Here is a 26,239-nt window from a genome sequence, read left to right on the forward strand (position 1 = left end):
TGATCCAGGGAAAATCTGATTGCCTCTCAGGGGATCAGGAAGGAATTTTTATCCCTGCTGTAGCAAATTGGAGTATGCTTTACTGGGTTTTTTTTGCCTTCCTCTGGACCAACTGTGGGTATAGGTTTGTGTATATAGGATTGTATTTTTATTTTTTTGGTTCAACTTGATGGACTTTGTCTTTTTTCAACCTGACTAACTATGTAACTACAGAATGTAACTATGTAACCTGCATAAAACATCTGTGCTCTGTAAATACAGGAAATGAATGAACAAAATTCATTCAACTTATTTCTAATGGTCTATGTAATGCTGGTATGATTGCCAAACGCTGTGTTTATAATTTCTAACTGATTATTTAGTGCTATAATCCCCTAAGAAAGACAAGCAGTATATCACAAATGTTCGTAATAGCGACAAGGTAAAATAACCCCTACAAATAACCTAAGATGTATTTGCTGAGTCATGACAAATACAAATGTTTACTATAATGGGAATGTATAATAACTAGCAAAAGCACAACATTTCTGTCTTCCACATTAAAATAGAAGATACTCCACTTACTGAGAGAGATAGTATGTGATATTTTGGGGGTCTGAGAACCACTGGAATCTTTGCTAATGCTTGATGTACTGTGGTTAAAAAAAAAAAGATGAATACATGAGGGTAGGGCAATGTTAGTGCTTGAAATAAAACAGTCAAACACAGGTAAACAGGTTCAACGTAGGTCAAGTTATTAACAATATCTCCCAAGCTGTTCTTCCCTTCTAGACAGGGGACAGGCTCTAATGATGCTCCTATGTCACCTCTCAGTGGCGTACAGGTGTGGTGGCTCAGTAAGTATGTGGGTGTAGACAGCACTATGACCTGGTTAATATCACTGATGTGCTGAACAAGAAAAGTGCAGATCTGAGAGCAGACGATGCTACAATTTCAGCACTGGGACCATGACATTGCCGGGTCAACACAAGAAACAAGAAAACTAGCAGAATCAAAGAATCAACAGATTCTTATACCCATCGGAGGGAAAAATATTTAGGAAATTAATAATGAAAGCATCATTTTTGTTTAAGAGAATCTTGTATTTTGCCTGGAGCTTTGTAAAATAGGATTTTTTACTTAGTTGTAAAATCCTTTTCTTGGAGTACTATACAGGACACTGGATCTCTTGGGTTATAGACAGCTACCTTTAGATGATTGGACACTGGCAAAGAAGCTGCAGGGACATCAGGCAGATCAGAAGGAACAGAACGGAGGTAACTGTGTCATGTACAGGGGGTCCCCTAGTTACAAACATCTGACTTACAAACGACTCCTACTTACAAACGGAGGGAGACAACAGGAGGTGAGAGGAAATCTACCCCTAGGAAAGGAAATTCACTCCTGTAAGAGCTATTATGGGAAAAAGGTACCTCCACTGATGCTTTATCACCAAGGCTTGTTTCCACAACAACCCAAAATTTTCAAAATTCAATTGTCATTGGGACAGAAAGTGAGGTGAAATCTTCTGAACAGGGGCACACACAGCTAAACAAATGTTACAGGGGTGTTAACCCTTCTCTGTGTTATCCAAAAAGCTTAAAAATAGTTTTTTTGGCTGGAGCTACACTTAAAAAATGTACCTGTTCTGACTTACAAACAGATTCAACTTAAGAACAAACCTAGAGTCCCTAACTTGTTTGTAACCCGGGGACCCCCTGTACTGTACTCCAAAAGGATTTTACAGGTAAGTAAAAAAAAATTTCTTTTCAATTAGTTTTTATTGAATATTTGACATTAAAACAATAACATAATAAAATTGAGAGTTACACAATATTGCATCGGTTCAGCGGTAGGGAATACAATAGTACATCAAGCATTAAAGAGATAGAATTCCTCCATTTTATGAGTCAAATGATCGCGTTTACCTTTGAACATTCCTAGATAAAGTTGTCGCCTCTGTGATCCCGGCACCCCCAATGGGATCTAACTGTGCCACATACCACAGAGCAGCACAAGCAAATAATATCATTCACATTACCATATGACTGTTGTATATTATTTTCATTGCATGTTATAGTTCCCCTTTCTGATCAGTTATATAGCTCCCATAACACAAAAGGAAAAAGAAAAAAACAGAATAAGAAAAATATAACAGGTTGAACCTAAATAACATTAACTAGTTGCAGTTTACATGTACCACTTATTAATGCAGGTGATTTACCTATCATTAATTATTAGGATAGTGCTTTACCCATGTTTCCCAGCATAAATTAAATCTGGGCATAGTTTGGCTCTTTATGGCAAAAAAATTTTCATATGTATATTGTGTTTTGACTCTGTTTATGACTTCTGATAGAATAGGTGTCTCTTTAGATTTCCATTTAGAAGTTATAGTTAGTTTTGCTGCAATTAGTATATGTGTAACTAGAGCTCTATATGTGTTCTGGACTGAATGCACCCCTAAGTTAAGAATTGTCAACTGTGGTGTGGGTATAATAGCTTCTCCCGTAACTTTATTAATTAGGGAAAATACTTCCTTCCAAAAACTTTTTACTGCCTTACAGTTTCATAGTATGTGTAGGATACGGCCCCTTCCCCCGCACTCCCTCCAGCAATTGGGAGAGCAGTCTGGGTAAATCTGCGCCAGCCTTACAGGTGTTAAATAGGTAATGTACAGTAATTTCAGCATCAGTTCCCAGTGGTTTACACAGTGGGAGGAGCAGAAATAGGATTGAATGGCTGTTTGCTTTTTGGAACCTTCCACTATATTGTAGCTTGCTGTAAAACCACGACAGTCCTTTTGTACTGTCCTAACCAGACCTCAAGCGTGCCCAAGTTTCCCTATGTATATTATAGTGTATGTGCGGGTTGTTTTTCTGGAAATAGGTGAGTTGGATATAAGAGAATGAAGTGGGTCTGGGGTTTTTTGTTACTAACTCTTTGTAAGTCTTTATCCCTTCTCTTGTCCATGGATGAGTATTGAAATTGGGTATGATATGTTCATAAATCTGCAGTGGAAAGTCTGTGCATTTATCTTTAGCATCCTGAGGTACCGTGGTGTGTAACTGTTTACACGCTAGTAGTGTGCCGTCAATAGAGGGAAAGGGCTTATGAATTAATTCCATGTCAGACTTGACAGCAGCAAGGCAGGCAAACACCTATTACCCACCATGCTCCTCTCCATCTGGACCCATAATTTATCAGGTTTGGGGTCGAACCATGCCCTGGTCTGATCAAGGCGAGCTGCAAAGTAATCGTTTTTTAGGTTAGGGAAGTTTACTCCACCATTTAATTTATGCTTCAATAGTAAAGGAAATGAAATTTTATTCATTTTCTTTCCCCATACGAATCTTCTAAATTGTTTATCTGCCTCTCTAAAGAATTGGTCTGGCTTAATTATTGGTATGGTTCTAAAATAATATATGATTTTAGGTAACAATGTCATTTTGAGAGCTGCAGTCCTCCCAACCCAGGACATTTCAAATTTCGATATATGTTGTAGGTCTTGTTTAATTATCTCTAACAGTCTAGGGAAATTTGCATCATATGTGGAAGCTGTTGGGAATGACAAAGTAACTCCTAGATATGCTAGATTATGAGATACCCATTGGAATGGGAAAGTTTCCTTAAGATGGTCAAAAAAAGATGTTCTTAATCATACAGTACAAGACATACAATTGCTAATCATAAACATGGAACATCCCAAAGTATTTTAACTAACAGGTGAACAAAATGCCAACAGGCCTATTTAAAAACACCAAAAAGTTTGGAGACCCATGCTTTACACCATAGACTTGAATGATGCCCTGTCTAATCCCCCTAAGCCAGCTTTTTTCAACTGGGGTGTCCAGGCACCCTGGGGTGCCTTGAGGTTTCTTCAGGGGTGCCTTGGTAAAATGCCTAAAAATTCCCCAAAAATTGTGAAGCAAGAGACAGGAAGCCCCCGTCTCTTGCTCTTTGGGGCAGGACATAGGCAAGAAAGACTAGGATCCTGGTTAAGGTGGAAGGAGAAAATCACCTTGGGGAGAAATGAAGCCCTGGGCTTCAGAACAGAATTATCCTTGTTTAACACCTAAAGGATAAGGCCACTAACTCAGACACCCACCTGAAAGAGGCCATAGCAATGAGAAGAACCACCTTGTGAATGAGATCAGATAATAGAGTATCCCTATTTGGTTTAAAGGGTGGCCTCTGAAGGGCTGGCAAAGCCAGGTTGAGGTCCCTCTGTGTTAATGGGGTTTGCACATTGAGAACAATATAAATGAGACCCTGCACAAAGGCCTTAACAAAGGAATGAGAAGCCAATGGCGGCTCTAGGCTTTGTGAGGCCTTAGGCAAAACTTAGACATGAGGCCCCACTTAGGCCCGTAATGAGAAAAATAATTAAAGCAATTCAAATTATCTATATAAATTACATACAGTGGGTATAGAAAAGAATCCCCCCTTTAAATAATCCCATTTTGTTGCTTTGCAGCCTGAAATAAAGACAGACACTATTTTTGTTTTATCCAGCTGTATTTGCTAGTGCAACTTGTAACATCAAAGTGAAAGATATAACACCAACATGTCAGAAAAAAATTGTTGTCTGTCTGAAAAAGATTGCTCTGTCACTGCAGAGGACACTGGGCAGTGGCATGCATAAAATAACTGAAACAGGCTGCATACCATGCTGGCTCCGACCACAAGCCCCCCCCCTTCCTCCCACCCTTGAACCTCCCTGCCACTTTATTACCCTTTCTTGAGTCCCTACACACAAACCCCCATAACAAACCTGCCGACTTATCTCCCCTCCTGTAGCCTGCATCCCTTCCAACGGGATCTCTGAGGCGTGGTAATTCTCTACCTTTCCTCCTGCGCTTGTAAGCAGCAGCCGGCCTGACAGTATAGATGCTCCGAATCCACCTTGGTTTCTTTTTATTTTTTATTCAGCCAGCACTGCAGAACCATAGAGAAGATGGAAGGAATGTTGGAAAGTGCTCGGGGAGATGGCGGCAGTGCTGGAGTGCCAGGGCTTACAAGAAGGGAGCACTGGAGAGTGCTGAGGAGACATATAGAGATAAAGTGAGCGCTGAGCCCAACACAGTATACACCCCTATCTCTGTTGCTCCCAATGGGGAACTAATATATAAGACAAATACAATATACAATATACGAAAGGATAAGGGATAAAATATTATATAAGATTATAAATTTATATATGACATTGGCTGTAGTAATATCAATGAGGGCTGTAGTGATGTCCGTAAAATCATAGAGTAAAAGCACTGGTGGAAGGCAGCCTTGTTGAAGATTAAGAAGCAATCCTCTAAGCACTCTGAAAATAAAACAAATGCGCCACTCTAAGTGCAGTAATAAACATGAAGTTTAATAAAACTGTACGAAGGTACTCACAAAGGCACATATTGAACAAGCATGTTGGCAATGCTGCCGGATATCCTGGGAGTGAGTCTAGTCTGTGTCCTGGATTGCAGTGGTCACCGGACAGGCTGCGCCGATGGATGCTGACACTTCCTGCCATTGGAACGCGCGCAGGGAACCAGGAGGATGACGTCACATCCGGAAGCGGGAACGAATAGGCGACGCGTTTGCGGAGCTATGCTCCTTCCTCAGGCCTAACGTGGGCTGTGATTGGGCAAAGCTTTTACAGCCTGTGAGTGACGCTGATAGGTCAACAGAATGCTCCTGGCTTTAGATAATGCTTCAATCGTTCGGAGCTGTTTGGGAAAGCGGCTGATTTGATAGCATCAGATACCAGAATGTATTATTATTATAGTGCATTAATTTAATTAAACATATTAAACACAACAGACTAAAACGAGCATGAAGAAAAATTGTATGTGTGTGTGTGAAAAATAAAAACAATATAAAAACGATTGGGAAACCTTTTTAAAAGTGCTGTGTGGACCCATGGAACAAGGAATAGTGTGTAATGCTAAAAGAAGGGAAAAAAAATTTGTGAAATATGAAAAAAAGGAGGAGGGGAGAGGGGAAGGGAAAGTAGTTGGTGATGAATAAAAATATTCTTACTAAATGAAAAAAATAATGAGATGTAAATATGGGAATTAAAATAATTGTAAATAATATGAAGATGGAGATGAATAAATGATAAAGAATAATGAATGATAACAAATGATAAAAAATGTAATAAGTTAGAAATTGTTAATAAATAAATGAGGATGGAGATAAATTTAGAATTGGATAATAATATAATATAGAAAATAGAAAGAAAGTACATATGTGAAATAGTATGGAAATTTTGTAGAAAGATAATAAAATGGATTGAATGAAAAATATTGAATGAAAAATAGAAAATAAAATATGAAAAATAATAAAAAATAAATAAATAAATAATAAAAACGAAAGATATATAGAACATAAATATGGGAAAAAGGATGAAAATAAAAAAATATATATATAATAAAATAAAAATATTTTTTTTCTATTTTATATATATATATATATATATATATATATATATATATATATATATATATATATATATATATATTTCATCCTTTTTTCCATAGTTATGTTCTATGTATCTTTAGTTTTTATTATTTATTATTATTATTTTTTTATTTATTACTTTTCATATTTTATTTTCTATTTTTCATGCAATATTTTTCATTCAATCCATTTTATTATAATTTTTTTTTTTTTTATCATTTGTCATCATTCATTATTCTTTATCATTTATTCATCCATATTTAACTACTTTCCCTTCCCCTCTCCCCTGAGAAAGGAGTGTAGCTCCGCAAACGCGTCGCCTATTCGTTCCCGCTTCTGGCAGTGACGTTATCCTCCTGGTTCCCTGCATGCGTTCCAACGGCAGGAAGTGTCAGCATCCATTGGCACAGCCTGTCCTTCGGTGACCACTGCAATCCAGGACACGGACTAGACTCACTCCCAGGATATCCGGCAGCATTGCCAACATGCTTGTTCAATATGTACCTTTGTGAGTACCTTCGTACAGTTTTATTAAACTTCATGTTTATTACTGCACTTAGAGTGGCGCCTTTGTTTTATTGTCAGAGTGCTGAGTAGACACAGAGGAAGCGCTGGGGGTTCGATTCTTGCCACCTCCACTATTTTGGCACCCTAAGGTGGATGCCTTATGCTGATGCTGGCCCTGGGCATGTTTGCGGAGGAAGCAATGCGGCCCTTTACAGGGAATGGGGCCGTCTTTAATATTGATTGGACCCTGGGAAAACATTTTCTTGATCTGACTCTATTTTGCAAATATACAGTATAGCTTGTTTAGGAGACTGCATTCCAGTATGTCCAACTGCTGAGATTTTGGGGGCCTCAACTGCAGCCCCTGACACACCAAAGGGTTGTGCATATTATTTGGTGCTAGACGTACTACAGGAGATGATCAGAGTCTGCACATAGTATACAGGAGATGATCGGAGACTGCACATAGTATACAGGAGATGATCGGAGACTGCACATAGTATACAGGAGATGATCAGAGTCTGCACATAGTATACAGGAGATGATCGAATACTGCACATAGTATACAGGAGATGATCGAAGACTGCACATAGTATACGAGAGATGACCGGAGACTGCACATAGTATACAGGAGATGATCGGAGTCTGTACATAGTATACAAGAGATGACCGGAAACTGACTGCACATAGTATACAGGAGATGATCAGAGTCTGCACATAGTATACAGGAGATGATCGGAGACTACACATAGTATACAGGAGATGATCAGAGACTGCACATAGTATACAGGAGACGATCAGAGTCTGCACATAGTATACAGGAGACGATCAGAGTCTGCACATAGTATACAGGGGATGATCAGAGTCTGCACATAGTATACAGGGGACGATCAGAGTCTGCACATAGTATACAGGAGATGATCGAATATATACTATGTCAATAATGTCAGCAATCTGGAGGCACATTCATCCCAATATAGTTAAACTGTCCCTTATATGGAAACCATTTTGGTAAATACAATCAGCTTTGCAATAACTAAGTAGCAATTTTAAAAATTCTACCTTACTGCAATGTACAGCTTCTAAAAAGCAAACTCAAATGTTCTTCAGGTACAGTACTTACTGCTAGGTAAACAAGAAAGCACAAGGAACAGTCTTGACCCCCGTCCGTTCCAATCCAGCCCACTCCAATCGCCTCTTGTGAGTCACAAGTGGAGGTCTGGGGAAGGGTTACACAGTATAGTGCAGAATGCTGACTGGCTCAGAGGTGGCGGAGCAATCGTCACTGTTGCAGGCCCGCAGTAACAAACAATCCCCTCCACTTCCTACTCAGCTGGACACTGTGCAGCGGGGGATACGACAAACGACAAGTACTGCACTTACATTAAAGAAAACTGTCACCAGCCTGTAATAAACTCATGGCCACCGAACACTTCCTGTTCCAGGATGTGACACCACCTGGAAGTACCACCCTGATAAAACTGATCCCACAGAGTAACTAGAGCATCCAACACGAAGGCCCAAAGGTTCCTGGATCTGCCAACAAACCTCTCTAGTTTGTTGTAGAATTTGGACCCCAGAATATCCATGTCCCCACACCTTTGGCAAAGAGCTTGAAACATCTCAGGGTGGAGAGACCATTTCCTGGGATACAGATGCTGACGACTGAGGAAGTCCGCCTGCCTTCGAGCAGCCTAACATCTAGTGCTGTCAGGGCTGGGCTCAGCCCTTCCTTCTCAGAGCTGGCCGCTCACCTGTCGGCTAATTGCCAGCTCCTATCTCCCCACAGTTACTCAGCTGTTGATGATATCCTACTCTTCAGTCTTACTTAAGCCGCCTGTCTATGGATTTCATTGTGGAGTTACCCAACTCCCAGGGCAACACAGTTATCCTTATGGTGGTTGACCGGTTCTCAAAAATGTCTCATTGTATTCCACTTAAGAAGTTGCCCACTTCTAAGGAACTGGCTTCCATTTTTGCTCGGGAGATCTTTCGCTTACATGGGCTACCCAAGGTGATTGTCTCGGACAGGGGTAGTCAGTTTGTGTCCCAGTTCTGGCGAACCTTTTGTGCAGGGTTGGGAATTCAGCTTGCTTTTTCCTCTGCGTATCACCCGCAGTCTAATGGGGCCGCAGAACGAACCAATCAGTCCTTGGATAAAATCCTACTTGGCTATATTTCTGACCATCATAACAACTGGTCAGACCTATTACCGTGGGCAGAGTTTGCTCACAATAGTGCCTTGAATTCTGCTTACCGATTGTCCCCGTTTATGGCAAACTATGGTTTCCAACCTTCCATGTTGCCTGACTCATTTGTTCCGCAGAGTATTCCTGTGTTAGAGGAGCATCTCCGTGGTCTTCGTTCCACTTGGACACAAGTCCAGGAGGCTTTGCGACATACTAATGATAGGTACAGGCTCCATGCTGACTGCAGACGCATGCCCGCACCTTCCTACCAGGTTGGGGACAGGGTCTGGCTGTCATCTCGCGACCTCCTACTTTGTGTTCCCTAACTGAAGTTCGCACCTCGGTTTATTGGGCTTTTCCGTATTCTTCACAGGATTAACCCAGTGGCTTATGCATTAGACTTTCCTTCTAACATGCGTATTACGAATGTATTTCATGTCTCCTTATTAAAACCTTTGGTCTGCAACCGCTTTACCACCTCGATGCCACGTCCTCACCCTATACACCATGAGGAGAACCATGAGGAGTATGAAGTACAGTCCATTGTTGACTCCCGTAGGTTCCGTGGGCGCATACAGTACCTGGTACATTGGAAGGGGTACGGTCCGGAGGAACGCTCTTGGGTCTCATCCTCGGACGTACATGCCCCTGTCCTCCCCATGATTTCCATAAACATTTTCCCCTCAAGTCTGGTGGTCCTCCGAGGGGGAGGGGTTGTTGAGGAGGGGGTACTGTCAGGGCTGGGCTCAGCCCTTCCTTCTCAGAGCTGGCCGCTCACCTGTCAGCTAATTGTCAGCTCCTATCTCTCCACAGTTACTCAGCTGTTGATGATATCCTGCTTGTCAATCCTGCCTACTTAAGCTGTCCAGCCCAAAGGATCTCTGTCTTCGCCTTGGTCAACATCACAGAACCTATCTCCTGCATTCCTGTTTAAAGACTTGCTTTGCTGACATCCCTTCTGGCTCCAGATCCTGCTTGCTGTTCCACTACATTGATCCCTGACTTCTGGCTTGGCTGACTATCCGTTTCGGTTACTGAACTTTGGCTATGTTTTGATTAAGTTTGTTATTTTTACTTTTATTATTAAACAAGTGTGATTTAACTGTACTTCTGTCTTGGCCTGATTTCATGGTTTCTGACAGGTGCCTCCTTGGTATTTTATGTAGGCCACTCCTCTGGCATAGCCTGACTTGATTCTGGTCAGGTGACCTGACAGCTAAAAAGTCCAGCGTTGGAGGGACAAATGAATTGCCCGCAGTTCAAAGACGTTGATGGGGTGTCAAACTTCCTCCAACAACCAAGTTCCCTGTACTGAAGGGGCATCCAGGACTACATCTCAGATTAACAGGCTGCCATCTGCCATGAGTATCAACTACATTTTTGGAGTAAAAGGCGACTCAACACTGGATTGGAAATCCACCAAGCCAGGGAAAGTCAGGTCTTGTTGGTCAGACACATGGGGCAGTCCAGAGACTGAGTCTGTTTGTCCCATACAGTCAGAATGTTGAGTTGAAACAATCTGGAGTGAAACTAGGCATATGGTACCATCTCAAAAAGGAGGCCACCATCCTATCTAGAACTGGAGGGTCTGAGCACAAGGCCGGAGGAACAGAAGTTTGGCCCAAGGCATCAGGATCCTGGACAAGGCTGTGTCCATATATATGTCCAATATAAGATTTAGATGCTCCAAGCAAGGAATCGGTTCGAACAATAACTTCTGGAAATTGAGGATCCATTCAAACCTTTGAAGAGTCTGCATTACCTGCTGGACACTAGCTGACAGGGCCTAGGCAGACTGGTCCTTTAACAATGCATATATCCTGAATGTGAAGCAGGGCATGGACCATGTAAAACACCTTGGTGAGCACTGTGGATGGGCCAAAGGAAAGGGCAACAAAGTGGTAGTGATGCCTGCCTACTGTAAAAAGCAGATATTATTCATGAGGTTTGAAAATAGGGATGTATAGGTAAACATTCCTGATGTTCACAGAGACCCCTCAGGGAAAAAACAATGGATTGACTAATCTGGCAGATGCCATGCAAAACTACTGGACTATTAGAAACAGGTTGAGGGTCTTAAGATCCAGAATGGATTTGTTGCCATCTGGCTTGGGAACAGTGAACATCTTGGAGTAAAACCCTTGAAATTACTCCCCATCCAGAAAGAGGGCAATTACCCTCTGTGCAGTAAGCTGTTAAATAGCAGCAGATAGATCTGCCTTTCTTTGCAGACAGGATGGCAAATTGAAGAGCATGAAGCAGGAAGAAGTGTTTGAAACTTCAATTTGTAGCCCCTGTATACAACTCTGGACCCAAACAATTGAGATTTCCTGAGACCAGATGGCTAAAAAAGCCAGTAGGTATTCCCCAACATAGTGGAAACCCACTCATTATGAAAGTGGCTTGCTCCAAGACTTGTTAGGTTTGGAGCACCACAGCCTCCAACAGAAGTGTGCCCCAGGTTTTGGTTTGGAGCCCATGGCCTGAGGTGGGCAAAAGAAACTATTGATAGACATGGGAGCAGGTCTACTTGCAGAAGCATGAGCCTTCGTTTTGTAGGGGAGGACAGTACTCTTACCCCCAGTGATTTTCTTGATGTACTTGTCTAAGGAGGAAACAAAGGCATTTCCTTTCAAAGGGCATCCTCTCAAGGAATTTCTTACATGGATGTTCCACTAACCAGCATTTTAACTAGAGGATTCTGTACATGTGAACGATAAGAATGCTCATGTCCACCAAGCCGTCTTCGCAGTAGGCCCACAGGCAAATATTCTAAGTGGTAGTGGACTTGTTAACGTGATTCTCCTCATCCAGGTAGGGGGCATGGCACACCTCTTGTGCTGTGATTAGTCACAGCACAAGCCAATCAGCAAGTGCCGGTCAATAGATGGCCACAGGCAACCGCTGATTGGTGAAGAAGACAGGACAGAGCTCTGTCTATATGTGAACAATACAGAGCTCTGTCCTGTCAGCAGGGATGTGCTGGTTTTTGTTTCTCTGCAAAGCAGGGAATAAAAATCAGCACATTACTTAGTGAAAGCACCTCACAGTACACATATAAACACTGCTTAGGCATACATTTAACCCTAGATGTTTAACCCCTTCCCAGCCAGGGTCAGTACAGTGTATATTTTTAGCACTGATCACTGTATTAGTGTCAATGGTTCCCAAAAAGTGTCACATTGTCGGCAGCAATATCTTAGTCCTGCTATAAGTCACTGATCTCTGCCATTACTAGTATTTTAAAAAAATGATAAAAGTTCCAGTATATACAGTATACCATAGTTTTTAGACACTATAACTTTTGCGCAAACCAATCGTTATACGCTTATTTGGTTGTTTTTTTTTGTTTTTTTTTTTTACCAAAAATATGTAGCAGAATACATATTGGCATAAATTTATGAAGAAGCTACATTTTTAAATTTTTTTAGTAGATATGCTTAATAGAAGAAAGTAAAAAAACGGAAAATTGTTTCATACTTATCGTAATTTTCCTTTCCAGGTGCCCATCCATGGCAGCATACCTGTGATAAGCTCTGCCCCGGAGTCCTCCCCTCAGGATAGTTAATACATTATAAAAGTGACAACCATACCCCCCACTAGCATTCTCCTATTATATTGAATACCATGGGAGGGCATGTATGCTGCCATGGATAGGCACCTGGAAAGGAAAATTATGGTAAGTATGAAACAATTTTCGGTTTTCCTGGTGCCTCCATGGCAGCATACCTGTGATACAATAAATAGCTAACAGGGTGGGTAATGCTCATAAAGAAAATTTTATCAAGGCAATGCGAGAGCCGACTCAATCGCCCTTCTCCCAAACTCCACTGAAGTGAGTGCTCCTGGATCAATTCTGTAATGCCGTGTTTGGGGATGACCACGTGGTCGCCTCGCAAATGGTTTCTAGAGAAACATTGGCCCTTGCCTCCCATGATGAAGAGACTGCCCTTGTTGAGTGGGCTTTCACTGCCGGAGGATCCATCCCTCAAGCCCTATAAACTTTTTGGATCAGCTTGCAAATCCAGGAAGCGATAGTTCTTGATGTGGCTTCCTTCCCTCTATTCCTGCCCCAAGGAAGTATGAATAGTTTGTTTGATACTCTAAAAGGACTTGTGGCTTGCAGGTAGCATCTTAGCACCTTGGAAATGTCTAATTCTTGCAGTGAACCCGAGAGTGGATCCGTAAAGGTAGGCAGTGCCCAGGCTTCCGAGAGAGTGGCCCGACAAGAAACGTTTGGGACAAATCCCCGAACTGTCCGCAGTTCCACCTTATCCGGAAAGAAAGCTATGTGCTCCTCTTCTGCCCCCGAAGCTTGTAATTCCGAGGCTCTTTTCCCTGACATCACTGCAATTAGAAAGACTGTTTTGAGCGTCAGTTTCCATAAGGAAGCGGATTCTATTGGGACGAAAGGCTGAGCCATCAGAAAGTCCAGTACAAAGGGCAGATCCCAAGCAGGAAAGGAACGTTTTACTGGAGGTCGAATTTTTTTGACTGCCCTGAAAAACTGAATGATGAGTGAGTCTTCTGCCCAACTTTTCTGGGTAGCTGCCGAAATCGCCGCCACCTGAACTTTAAGTGAACTGAGACTGAGACCAAGGTCCAAGCCAGCTTGTAAAAATTCCAAGAACAGTGTAGTGGATGGCATTGTAGTATCTGAACACTTGTCTGCTACAAACAACTTGAACTTATTCCATATTTTCGAATAAACATAATTTGTGGAGGGTTTTCTGGCCTGCAAGAGAGTCGAAATTACATTTGCAGAACACCCTAAGGACTGGAATTTCTCCCTTTCAACATCCAAACATGTAGGTTCAGCTTGTGAGGAGCTGGATGAACAAATTTCCCTTGGGAGAGAAGCTGAAGAAACACCGGGATCTTGAGCGGGGGAGACGTTCTTAGGCCCATTGCCCAGGGGAACCATGGCCTCCTGGGCCAGTAAGGAAGAATAACTACCACTCTGACTGATTCCCTCATCAATCTGAGTAGAAACTTTGCAATCAAGGGCCTGGGAGGGAACGCATAAGCCGTCTTGCAATGCCACGGGCTCGAGAGGGCATCTACTCCTTCTGATCGTGGATGAGGCAGGCGGGAGAGAAATCTTGGCAATTTGGCATTCGTTGGAGAGGCAAAAAGGTCGATCTCTGGAGAATCCTGCAAATTCCTGATGCAATTGAACACCAAAGGGTGGAGAGACCATTCGTTGTTGTCTTGAAAACAAAGATACAGATGATCCGCCTCTTGGTTCAGATGGCCCGGAAGGTAAACCGCCTTCAGATCCAGCAGACTTCTCTCCACCCACAACATAATAGGCTCCACTTCTCTCAGTAAAGTGATGCTGTGGGTTCCTCCCTGTCTTTGAATATACGACACTGCTGCTCTGTTGTCCATGCGTACTAGGACTTGCTTCTGGTGTAGATGTTCTCCCAGACTCACTAGGGCTAGATAGACCGCCCGTAATTCCAAGACATTGGAGACTACCCCCTTCGTAGGAATGTCCCACCTCCCTTGTACTGCAGGGTGATCGCAGTATGCTCCCCAATCCATCGAGCTCGCATCAGTGGTTAGAATGGTCCAGGAGGCACATTGAAGAAGACGAGGTTTTGAGATTAGGTCCTCTTTTGACCACCAGAGGAGACCCCTCTTCATGGAAGCTGAGATCGCAATTCGTTTCCACAGTGATTTCCTCTTCCATTGTGTCAGGAAGCCCATTTGAAAAGTCCTCAAATGCCAATGAGCCCAGGGTAGCATCGGGATACAGGATGACATGGTCCCGATTAGACTTAAACAATTTGAAGCTGACAGGTAAGCAAGTGTTCTTACATGACACATCTTTTGGGTAATAGTCGCCACTTTTTGGGGAGGGAGACACACTGTTCCCGCTGAGGTGTTGAAAAGAGTGCCGAGGTAAATCATTACCTGGGTCGGGGTCAGGAGACTCTTCTCTGTATTCACCAGCTACCCAAACTCCTTCAGGGTGGACAGGAGAATCTCTCTGTGCTCCAGAAGTTGTTCTGGACTGGAGGCTAGTAGTAGGATATTGTCCAGAAATGGGGATGTGCACAGCCCGAAAGGAAGGCACTGAAACTGGAGGTGTGTGGGACCCACTGCCACCCTTAGAAATTTTTGGAAGGCAGGGAGAATGGGGACATGGAAATAGGCGTCTTGTAATTCTACCGAGATCATACAGTCTGCTGGCTGGACCATCTGGATGATCGTTTGTAAGGATTCCATCTTGAAAGAGTCCAAATGTATGAAATTAATCTTTTCAAATGCACTACTGGTCTCCATTCTCCACTCTTTTTGGGAATGAGAAAGAGAGGAGCATAGAATCTTGTGAATCTCTCGGAAGGAGGGACAGGGATTACTGCTTCCTGACCTAGCAGTAGATGAAGGTATTTCTGCAGAGCCTCCGCTTTTTGAGGAGAACCTGGTCGTTTTGTTAGAATGAATGAGTCCTGTGGGGGATGATCTAGGAACATCCAGAAATGACCAAAACGGAATATAGATATCACACAGGGGTCTGGACCAGACTTCTGCAAACCTCTTCAACCTGGCTCCTACTGGAGGGGGTTGGAGTGACCTCCTGTCAAAAAGTTTTTCGTCCCCTCCTGGGGATTTGAGAGACTCCTCTGTTTGTTTGATTTTAAAAAGGTGGCTTGAGTACTTCTCCAATTCTTTTTGGTATCTCTATTTTGCCAAAAGTAAGAGAAGTTCTTGTTCCTGGAGGATTGAAATTTAGAAGACAAAACTTGAGAGCGCCTCACTCTCCTGTCCTGGGGAAGTAGTCCCGATTTCCCCCCAGTCACTCTAGAGATTGCCTTCTCCAGTCTATCCCCAAACAGAGCCTTCCCGTCATAGGGGATTTTGCACCAGCTTTGTTTCGATGCTGCGTCGGCTGCCCACGGTTTCAGCCACAGCACTCGCTTGGCCATAATTGTGTGCAACATCGCCCTGGCTGAATACCTCACTGAATCAATTGCTGCTTCCCCTACGAAGTCTGCAGATAATTTAAGTTCCTCCAATGCTTTAATGATGTCATCTTTTGGTACATCTTCCAGAATGGCTGCCTCAATATTATCGGTCCAGACCCTGATGGCATTAGAGACTGAAGCTAATGCTACAGCTGGCCTAGAGGTTCCCCCGGCCAACTGGTAGGCTTTCCTTAAGTCTGTGTCGATGCGCCTATCCAACGGATCTTTAAAGGAGGCTGAGTCCTCCATTGGCAGGGTGATATTTTTCACCAGGCGCACAACACTGCAGCATCGACCACCGGAGGAGTAACCAAGAGGGCAGCGTCAGACTCTGTCAATGGGTATAACTTCTGAAGCCGGTTTAAGGAGAAGCGTTTGTCCGTCTTCTTCCATTCCCCCTCTATAAGATCTTTTAACGCTTCCATAAAGGGAAAAAAGGTAAGCTTCTTCTTTAGAAATGGAAAAATTACTTAGCCTTTTTAGGCGGTTCCTCCGTCTCTTCCCAGCTGATAGCCTGCTTCACTGCAGAGACAAATGGTTGAACTAAAGAGAAGTTAAAGCCTGAGGGCTCCGATTCATCCGCAGAATCCTCTGAATCCCCTCTGTCCCCTGTGGACAGGGGAGGTGGCCCTGATGTGGCTACTGCAGGGTCTGCGGTTGATGGGCCTGGAGGAGTTGACCCTGAAGGCTGAACCTGGACACTAGGTGTGCCCTGTTGTGTGGGAGATGAGTGTATTAACTCGTCTAAAGAATCCTTGACCACTCTCTTTATTAAATCTGTCACTTGCTGAACCTCAGCCTTCTCTTGTTCCGCATAATCCCGCAAACAGTCTTTGCAGATCAACTTATCTGCCATAGGGGTTTCTCCACATGCCTAGCACTTCTTGGTACTTTCCTGCCTGGGAGGGCTGGGTGAGCAATGTCTTTTCGAAGCTGACCTCCCATCGGAATGATGGCGAGAACTAGTCGATCGACTGTGACCAGAACTTGGGCGGGAGTGTCCACTGTGATGGCCAGAAGTTTGATTAGACATACTTTGGCGTATAGGGCTGAAACCAGAGTAACAGAATAAAGGCACTCTTTTGTTCAAAAAATAAAAATATATATTCTCTTTTCTTTTTTTTTTTTTTATTTTATTTTAGGTAAGTGCCCTTACCTAAGAAAACGAGGGTCTTGGTCTGACGGCGGCTGACTCATAACTGCAGGGCAGGCAAGGGCAGAAATACAGCAAGATCGAATACTAGAGCCGAAAAGAAAGGAAAACCAGATAACAAACATAAAGGAAGGAATTCAAGAGCTCCCCCCCCCATCCCTAGACCCGCTACGCTAAACAAAGAATTTTTTTTTTTTTTAATCATTTTTTTTTTTTTTTTTTTTAATATCAGGACCCTTAACCAGGAAGAAAAAAAAATATATTATATATTTTTAAACTAAGCAAAACAGTTTCCTCTAAAAAATAAAGCAAAGCATAAAAAACAACTTTTATATATATATATATATTCTTTTTTTTTTTTTTTTTTTTTTTTTTTTTTTATGACTGAATTACACCAGAAAGTACTCACCTTGAAGAGATCACACTGCAACACCAGGAGCACTCTTAGGGGATGACCTACTACTGAACGAGCCTACAGCTAACTAACATTGCACACTTAAGAAGGAAAGGGGGAGGCGAATTCGCCTGTCCCCCCCTTCCCGGATCTGGCCCCTGGCGCCACCATCCCGAGAGAGGGAAAATCCACCGCACTTTGCCCACAAGCAAGATGGCTCCATGAGCGTCATCCACCTGCGCATGCTTGTGGAGCTTACAATCTAATGATTCATATGTATTTAGCTAAAAAGAAAAAGAAAATACAATAAAAAAACCCTGTATTATTTTTTGACATGAAAAGAAAAATAACAAATCTTACCATTCACGAGCAGGTGATGGCAAAGTTTCCTGCAACTGTAAAAAATATATTGGTAATGTATATTTCTGAATGCTACTAAGGCTGTTTCATTTTTTCCTGTTGAATAGAGAGCATGCTGATTGAAAACAAGGTGTGTACAATGCAGAGCACTGCACCCTTAGGTGCCAGTTTTTTTTTCCATTTTCCACACACTGAGAAACTGTAAAATGTAATTTTGATAAAAAGGGCTACAACTATTTTGCTATAGTATTATATTAATTTGTACACTCATGCAGTCCACAACCCAGTACTGCTTTGTTCCCAACCTTTATTTTCTTACATTTTACATATGCATTTTGTATGTTTAAAATCCTTAAAAAAAAACTATATGGAATTCTAAGTGGACTCTCTTCTGGGTTTGTTTTATATACAAACAGTACAGATCTATTTTACATGACAAAGCCTAACATCACAGTAATAGAACACCCATACAGTGTTCTCATTCTTGCTGCATGTGAGTTAGCAAGCCACTCAAACAAACTAATATCTCTTGTGTTTTCTATTTGAGAAATAGGACCACTATACACTTCTGTACTTGGTAGCCTGTGGCCCCAAAGCAATAAATTGGTCAGGCTGTTCTCATGAGTGACTTGGCTTCTATTAGAAAGGTCAAAAGGAGACAGTGGATGGAATCATAATAGAAAAACAAGTCTCTGGGGTGAACTTTATCTTGTATCTCCACATTTTTGTTTAGGGGTTTAGATACACCATAGTGTTCCAAGAAAAATCTGACTTTTGTCCAAATGAAGCCATTTCTGGGCAGTATCTGTCTACCACTTACCACAACACTTACCAGACAGCTAGCAAAACAAATGATTACGCTGCCTAACAATTTGCATTAAAAACTGAGGTATGAATTGGTCCTATAGGTTTCATGAAAGATCCTGGATAGCCGCACTCTGGGATAAGGACATCTTTATTTCAATAAAATCCAACAATACAGTCAATTGCAGAGACGTACAGGGTGGTAGACTGCTAACGCGTTTCACATCATTTGGATGCTTATTCGTAGCTACGAATAAGCATCCAAATGATGTGAAACGCGTTAGAGGTCTACCACCCTGTACGTCTCTGCAATTGACTGTATTGTTGGATTTTATTGAAATAAAGATGTCCTTATCCCAGAGTGCGGCTATCCAGGATTTCTTTCTACCTCACTGCAAACCAGCAAAGCCAGCACCTGGAACCAGTTCTTACTAGGGCGGTGTCATTCCAGAGCAAGAGTGTTTGTGAGCTGCATTTCCTTTCTTCCTTTCATGAAAGATCACTATAAAACGTACATCAGTATCAATGATTTACTTACTTGCAATTCTCCAGTTGGCGTACCAGTAACAGATGTATCATCTTTGTTTGAAGTTCCTTCTCCTTCTATATTGAAATTAAGACATTTAATCAGGGCTAGTGCAAGGATTTTTGACACCCTAGGTGAAACCTTATTTCTTACACAGGTTAGTCAGCATAGGTATTAGGAGGGGGATGAGAGCATTTTTAAGACCCTTATTTTTAAGGGTTTGCCTAGAATTCTCTTTTTAAGGTTTAAGACAGATGCAGTAATTAAAGTGTTACTAAACCCAGTACAATTAAAATAGTTCATCCGCCCCCAGTGCCCACAGCTTATAAATCTTCTTTTTACATTAAAATACTGCCACTATATACTTTTATGACTGATCTGTATACCATGGTCACCTGATAAACTGCAGGGTCCGCCCGAGTGTTGCGTGTTCAGGTAGGAGGCGATTTCCACTATAGCCTGTGTCCTCATGCTGTTATGGGAGGCGGATCATCCATCAATCAAGATGTGACATCCCACCCACTGTGTTCTTTTTTAGTTACTGGGCATGGAGGAGGAGGGAGGGACTGGGCTGCCATTTAGGATCTGTATACACACCCAAATGTATGATGTCAATATCATGTGATCTGAAACGCTCAAACAGCAAAATATTCTCTCCAGCAAACCAAACTGAGCATGTGCAGCAGTACTACCCTTTCTGTGTCTTATCTGGCCTTGCCGGAGAGACCCTGCAGGAGGGGAGGATCTATCCATACAGGATCAACCAGCCTTTTTACACAATGCAGAGGATTAACCCCATTAACCCCAGTTCCACAGTGAGTATAACAAGCCTACTACTCTGCATATACAGACTGATTTTACTGTTGTGGGTTTAGTAACACTTTAAAATATATTTATATTTACTGGATAGACTGGTTCAATAAAGAACGGTCGACATTCGGAGCTGTCAGTTTTTTTTTTTTGTTCAACGCACTAGTGTTTACCTGGCTTTAACCACTTAAGGACCAGGCCATTTTTAGCGATAAGGCACTGCGTCGCTTTAACTGACAATTGCGCTATCGTCCAAAGTTGTACCCAAACAAAATGTATGTCTTTTTATTTCCACAAATAGAGCTTTCTTTTGGTGGTATTTGATCATCTCTGCGGTTTTTATTGTTTGTGCTATAAACAAAAAAAAAGCGACAATTTTGAAAAAAAAAATATATTTTTTTTATTTTTTGCTATAACAAATATCAAATTAAAAAAAAAAAAAAATTTCTTCATCAGTTTAGGGCAATATGTATTCTACATATTTTTGTTAAAAAAAAAAATTGCAACAAGCGTATATTTTGATTGGTTTGCGCAAAAGTTATAGCATCTACAAAATAGGGGATAGATTTATGCCATTTTTAAAATGTATTTATTTTTTACTAGTAATGGCAGCGATCTGCGATTTTTAGCGGGACTGCAACGTTGCGGCAGACAGATTGGACACTTTTGACACTTTTTTGGGACCAGTGACATTTATACAGCGATCAGAGCTAAAAATAGCCACTGAATACTGTATAAATGTCACTGTCATGGAGGGGGTTAACACTAAGGGGCGATCAAGGGATTAAAACGGAGTTCCAACGACATATAGCAATTTAAAGTCTGATAAATTGCCCCGCTATAGTTCATATTTTATCTAAAAACGAACCTTATATTCCTCCTTGTTGTGCCTTCCCATCTTGCTTGTGGGCAGGCGAAGCCCACAAGGATAAACTGGTATATGGTGCTGCTGAATAACCAGCATGCAACCGCCCATTCTCGCGCATGTGCAGTATGCACACCTCGCAGCGCAGGAAACTTCTCGGGTTGCCGTCACAACAGGCGTCGTCGTCGGAAGTCTCCTTCCCATTGTGATGGCAACCGACCTTTGTTTGCGTCATTTCTGGTTTCGAAAGATGCTAGCCCTCGGCGAGTGCCCACTGACTCCTGGGAAAGGATGACACACATCTCCCAGGAGCACTAGCGAGCACTGGCGCTGAGGGAAATTACGTCAATTGCCGTGGAGAGGAAGTGGCAGAATACAAGGGACCCCATAGCAACAGTTCTGAAGGAGTGAGTAAAAAAATAAATTTGTTTTCCAAATGTTGTTACTGAAGGTGATTGTAGTTGAATTATGTAAAGTACATTTTATGGATGGAACTGCTCCACTTTAAGTGTTCCCTAGGGAGGTGTTTCTAACTGTGGGGGCAGTGTAATGACTGGGAGTAGAGAGAGATCGCTGTTCCTGATCACTAGGAACAGCAGATCTCTCTCTACTTTCCTATCAGAACAGGGATCTGTCTGTTTACATTGATAGATCCCCGTTCTGGCTCTCTGTGGAGCGATCGCGGGTGGCCGGAGGAGCTGCCGGCCACGTGCATTTGCTCCAGTGTCACCCCTTTCGCTCTTAAAGCGGCCGATGTACACCTACGGCGATTTGCGAAGCCGTGCCAACCTGCCACAGTATAATGAGGGCGGCTGGATCGGCAATCGTTAAAGTAGAAATGCACCCTAACACTAAATCTCTAAATCTACAGGCATCCAGGATCTAAGACTAACGTATCTAGCCCTGTAAAGAAGAAATCGCTATACATACCTTTTCTAACACCGCTCTGATCCGGTCCCACGCTGAACTGTCAGTGGCAGCTTCTCTGTGTAGGAGTGTGCAGGAGAGGCAACCGACAGCAGAAGCCCCATTATAAGCCTATAGGTCATGTTACTTCCAATTAATCACCCAGCCGTTGTCAGCTGTTTCCCCTGCAGAGCTTCCGCTGCTGGAGACTGGACCGGCTTTAAAAACAGTAAGTATAGCGATTTATTTTTTACAGGGTTAAATATATTAGTCTTAGATCGTGGATGCAAGTAGATTTTAGTGTTAGGGTGGACTTGCCCTCATAGCTGGCCATAGACGAATGGAAATTCATATGGTTCAGCAGGAAACAGCTGAATTTCGATCTAAAGTATCTATGGGCAGGCTGAGTGATCCATCGATCGACTTCAGTACAACCAGCCTGTCATTTTTTTTTCATAGATCACTGTTGCTGTCTATAGCTGGCAGCAGTGATCATTGTATTCTGACGGCGGGGGAAACCTCCCTCTGTCGGAATACAATAGCACAGTGAGATGGATTCCTCCATCAACACTGACTGTGTTGATGGGGGAATCAAGTGATTTCCTTTCATTCAACCTGTGATCAAAGGAAAGAAAATTGCATAACGCATAGCCAGCCTTATTGATAAGTGTCACTAGGACAAACAAAAAGGTTTATCTACCAGTGGGGGACACCGGCAGCAATAAAAATTTGATTGGGGATCTAATCCTGTCTTACTAAAAACGAATTATCTTAAAGTGTTGTTAAACCCACAACAGTAAAATCAGTGTGTATATGCAGTAAAGCATGCTTGTTATACCCACTGTGGAACCTAAGGGGTTAATCCTCTGCATTGTGTAAAAAGGCTGATTGATCCTGTTTGCACAGATCCTCCCCTCCCTGCAGTGCCCCCCTGGACAAGTCCAGACAAAACAGAGCCCTTGGAGTCAGGCTGCACATGCCCAGTTTAGTGTGTATTGCTAGAGAGTTTTTTCTTCTTGGGAGAGAGCATGTGATCAGCACAGGGCCAATCAGCACTGTCCAGACATGTCCAGACAGAGGGTCAGGAGCCCTGCAGCCTCATAGGACAGCTCCGTGCAGTATGAAAACTCCTCCAACAAGCTTCACCAGGAACTGATAAAAATCATAAGACTGCTATATACTGCTGATGAGAAAAGGTATTTAGCAGTTTATATTTACTTAAATAATTGCATTTCCATGTTCTGTGTACTGTGGAGACCAGATATAGTAAATACAGGGTCCTGGGTTTAGTAACACTTTAATCGTACAGTACAGGGAGTCATGGACCATTGGTTTTATGCTGCTACTTTCAGGTGATTGGTCAATGGCCACCACAGCGCTCTCAAATAACCCCGCCTACTCCGTGGGAGTTTTTTCCTAATGTCCTTCTTATTGTAATACATTTTCCTCCATATAGCCGATCTAACTGACACATGGTCAAAAATTTCGAAATGCACAATATACAAACACTGCAACAACAATGACATATTATCAATCCACAATGGCCTAACAGTAAATACTTACTTTTGTTAACAAGTTGAGAGCCATTAAATTCTGGTAATTCATCTTCACTTTCAGTATCATCAATAAAAATTTTACTGCAAAAAGATGAAAAGATTGTGTAATCTTCCTTGAATATTATCATTCTGCATATCCAACTTGTTCTATGAACTGTCACCAAGAAAGACATTTGTTTAAAAATTTCAGGGCCAGTTCACACCATGGTTTTCAATGGCATAGTTCACACAAATGCTTGCAGTTCCAGTGCATTCCAGTTCCATTAAAAAAAAAGTAGAACATACTGCATTTTTCCTGCACTGGACTGTATTGGAACTCTGTAAAACGCATCAAAAATGCACTGGATCGCACCGGAATGCATCTAAACATACCAGGAACGCACATGCCCTTTTTTTTTTTTTTTTAATTGTATATTTATTACATTTTTTCAATGAAAAGATTACAGAATGTTTGAGTACAGGAATGAATCGAAGGTTTAAAACATGTCCTTATTTAAGGTTAAGAAAAAAAAGGGGGGTGAAATGCAGTAGATTGCACCAAAAACGCACTGGAAAGCATCAAAAACATGCATGCAGAAAAGCATCTGGAAGGCATCCGTACTGCATTTCTATGGTGGGAACTGGCCCTTAGGCAATGTGCTCCTCTGCTCTCTCCCCCTGTGCAGGGTGACTGGCCTGCTTCCTGTACTTCATGTAGCTTCCTGCAGGCTGCCTGTAGTGGGTGGAGCCTGCTGGACCCCTCCCACAGCTCTGCTCTCTGTACAGCACAGTGATTATGTCACTGCTACTTTCTCAAGGTAATAACTAGGTTTTCAAAGACATTTGGGCCACAAAGCATATTTATATCAGTTGAAAGTTTTTTTTGTGCCCACGGTTCCATTTTAGGGGCAATTGTCTTTGTGCCGTTAAAGCCTAGTTCCACTCATTTTCCAAGGGACCAATATTGAGTTTCCATGCCAGATTTTTAACAAAGCAGTAGTACCCAGTGGTGGCTGGTGTTTTTTATTTGTGGGGGGGCGGCAAACAAACCACCCCCACCCCCCCCATCTGCCAGTCGGTCCGGCACTTACCCCATCTAGGCAGCAGGAATCGGGCAGCAGGCATCGAGCATTGGGCAGTGGCTTCTGTGTCCTTTTCCTTCATCACTGCGGCTGAGCATCGCCTCACCTCCTCCTAGGCGTCCAATAGGATCGCCTATCCTTTTAACCAATCGGACCTGCTTCCTGATTGGCCGGGAGGAGGATCAGTGTTAGAATAGCAAATATTCATTCACTATTGTAACACACCTGGGTGGGCTGTGAGCGCTTTCTCTGCGCTCCGAGTCCACCCTATCCTGAAGCCTATTAGAGCCTTTGGCTCTAATCAGTGCTTCAAAAAAACACCCCTGCCATTGGAATTCATGCGCCCGGCGTCCTGCAAAGGGCCGGACGCATGGATGGGGGGGCGCCCATGCGTCCTTAATTGTCCGGCCGTTCTTGGTGGTACCACAGTTGGGGTTGACAGTTATTGATACAGTATAGAAATCAATATGATTGATATAGAATTGAATAAATTGTATCTGTGGTCACAAATTAAAAGCATCACATTGTATTTCAATTATTTCTAGCTAGAGCTGCACGATTCTGGATAAAATGAGAATCACGATTTTTTTTGCTTAGAATAAAAATCACGATTCTCAGCATAACATCATCTTTGACATTATACAAAAAAATTGGGCTACCTTTACGGTTTTGGTTTTATTTTTTAATTCAAGTGTATTTTTTCCAAAAAAAATTGCTTTTGAAAGATCGCTGCGCAAATAGAATGTGACATAAAATATTGCAACGGCCGCTATTTTATTCTCTAGAGTCTCTGCTAAAACAAATGTATAATTTTTTTAAATTTTATAGCAAAAATACTGATTTTAACTTTTAAGCAACAAATGTCAGAAAAAGGCCCCCGTCTTCAACCGCCGTCATTTTACTGTGGCAGGTCGGCACGATCCCGCAAACTGTCGTAGCTCGGCATGGCAGGCGTGCTCCCTCCCGCTGCACAGCGGGGTGCTGATGCTCGTGGCCTAAGGTCGCGATGACTGCCAGCCACGAGCGATCGCCAGCACGAGAGACAGAACAGAGACGTGTGTGTGTAAACACACAGTTCCCTGTTCTGTTCTGAGAGGAGTGACAGATCGTGTGTTCCTATTAGCTAGGAACCACGATCTGTCACTTCCTCCAGTCAGTCCCCTCCCCCTTCAGTTAGAAACACGTAGCAGGGAACACAGTTAACCCCTTGATCGTCCCCTAATGTTAACCCCTTCCCTGCCAGTGACATTTTTACAGTAATCAGTGCATTTTATAGCAAAAATGTGTCAAAAGTGTCTGATGTGTCCGCCATAATGTCGCAGTCCCGATAAAAATCGCAGATCACCGCCATTACTAGTAAAAAAAATAATAATAAAAATGCTATAAATCTATCTTCTATTTTGTAGACGCTATAACTTTTGTGCAAACCAATCAATATACGCTTATTGTGATTTTTTTTTTACCAAAAATATGTAGAAGAATACATATAGGCCTAAACTAAGAAAAAATTTGATTTTTTTTTTCTTAAATGGGGATATTTATTATAGCAAAAAGTACAAAATATTGCGTTTTTTTCAAAATTGTCGCTCTTTTCTTGTTTATAGTGCAAGAAATAAAAACTGCAGAGGGGATCAAATACCACCAAAAGAAAGCTCTATTTGTGGAAAAAAAGGACGTCAATTTTGTTTGGGTGCAGCATCGCACG

The 26,239-nt window shown here is 42.3% G+C and overlaps 1 protein-coding gene across 8 annotated transcripts in view; it reads right to left on the reverse strand.

Annotated features, from left to right (window-relative positions):
* Positions 1-26,239, reverse strand: part of LOC141127058 (uncharacterized) — a 291,214-nt gene that overhangs the window by 37,564 nt on the left and 227,411 nt on the right. For 7 of the 8 annotated variants that reach the window (XM_073613212.1, XM_073613215.1, XM_073613214.1 and 4 more), the window contains 5 exons: positions 23,481-23,554; positions 19,349-19,413; positions 18,007-18,041; positions 17,256-17,339; positions 565-632 (listed from right to left, as the gene is read on the reverse strand). In XM_073613212.1, coding sequence (XP_073469313.1) covers positions 565-632; positions 17,256-17,339; positions 18,007-18,041; positions 19,349-19,413; positions 23,481-23,554 — 326 coding nt within the window. The remainder of the gene's footprint in view (positions 1-564; positions 633-17,255; positions 17,340-18,006; positions 18,042-19,348; positions 19,414-23,480; positions 23,555-26,239) is intronic. The other variant, XM_073613213.1, reaches the window with a different exon arrangement.

The sequence above is a fragment of the Aquarana catesbeiana genome, linkage group LG02 (genome assembly GCF_042186555.1).
Source record: "Aquarana catesbeiana isolate 2022-GZ linkage group LG02, ASM4218655v1, whole genome shotgun sequence".
In the NCBI taxonomy this organism is placed as follows: Eukaryota; Metazoa; Chordata; class Amphibia; order Anura; family Ranidae; genus Aquarana; species Aquarana catesbeiana.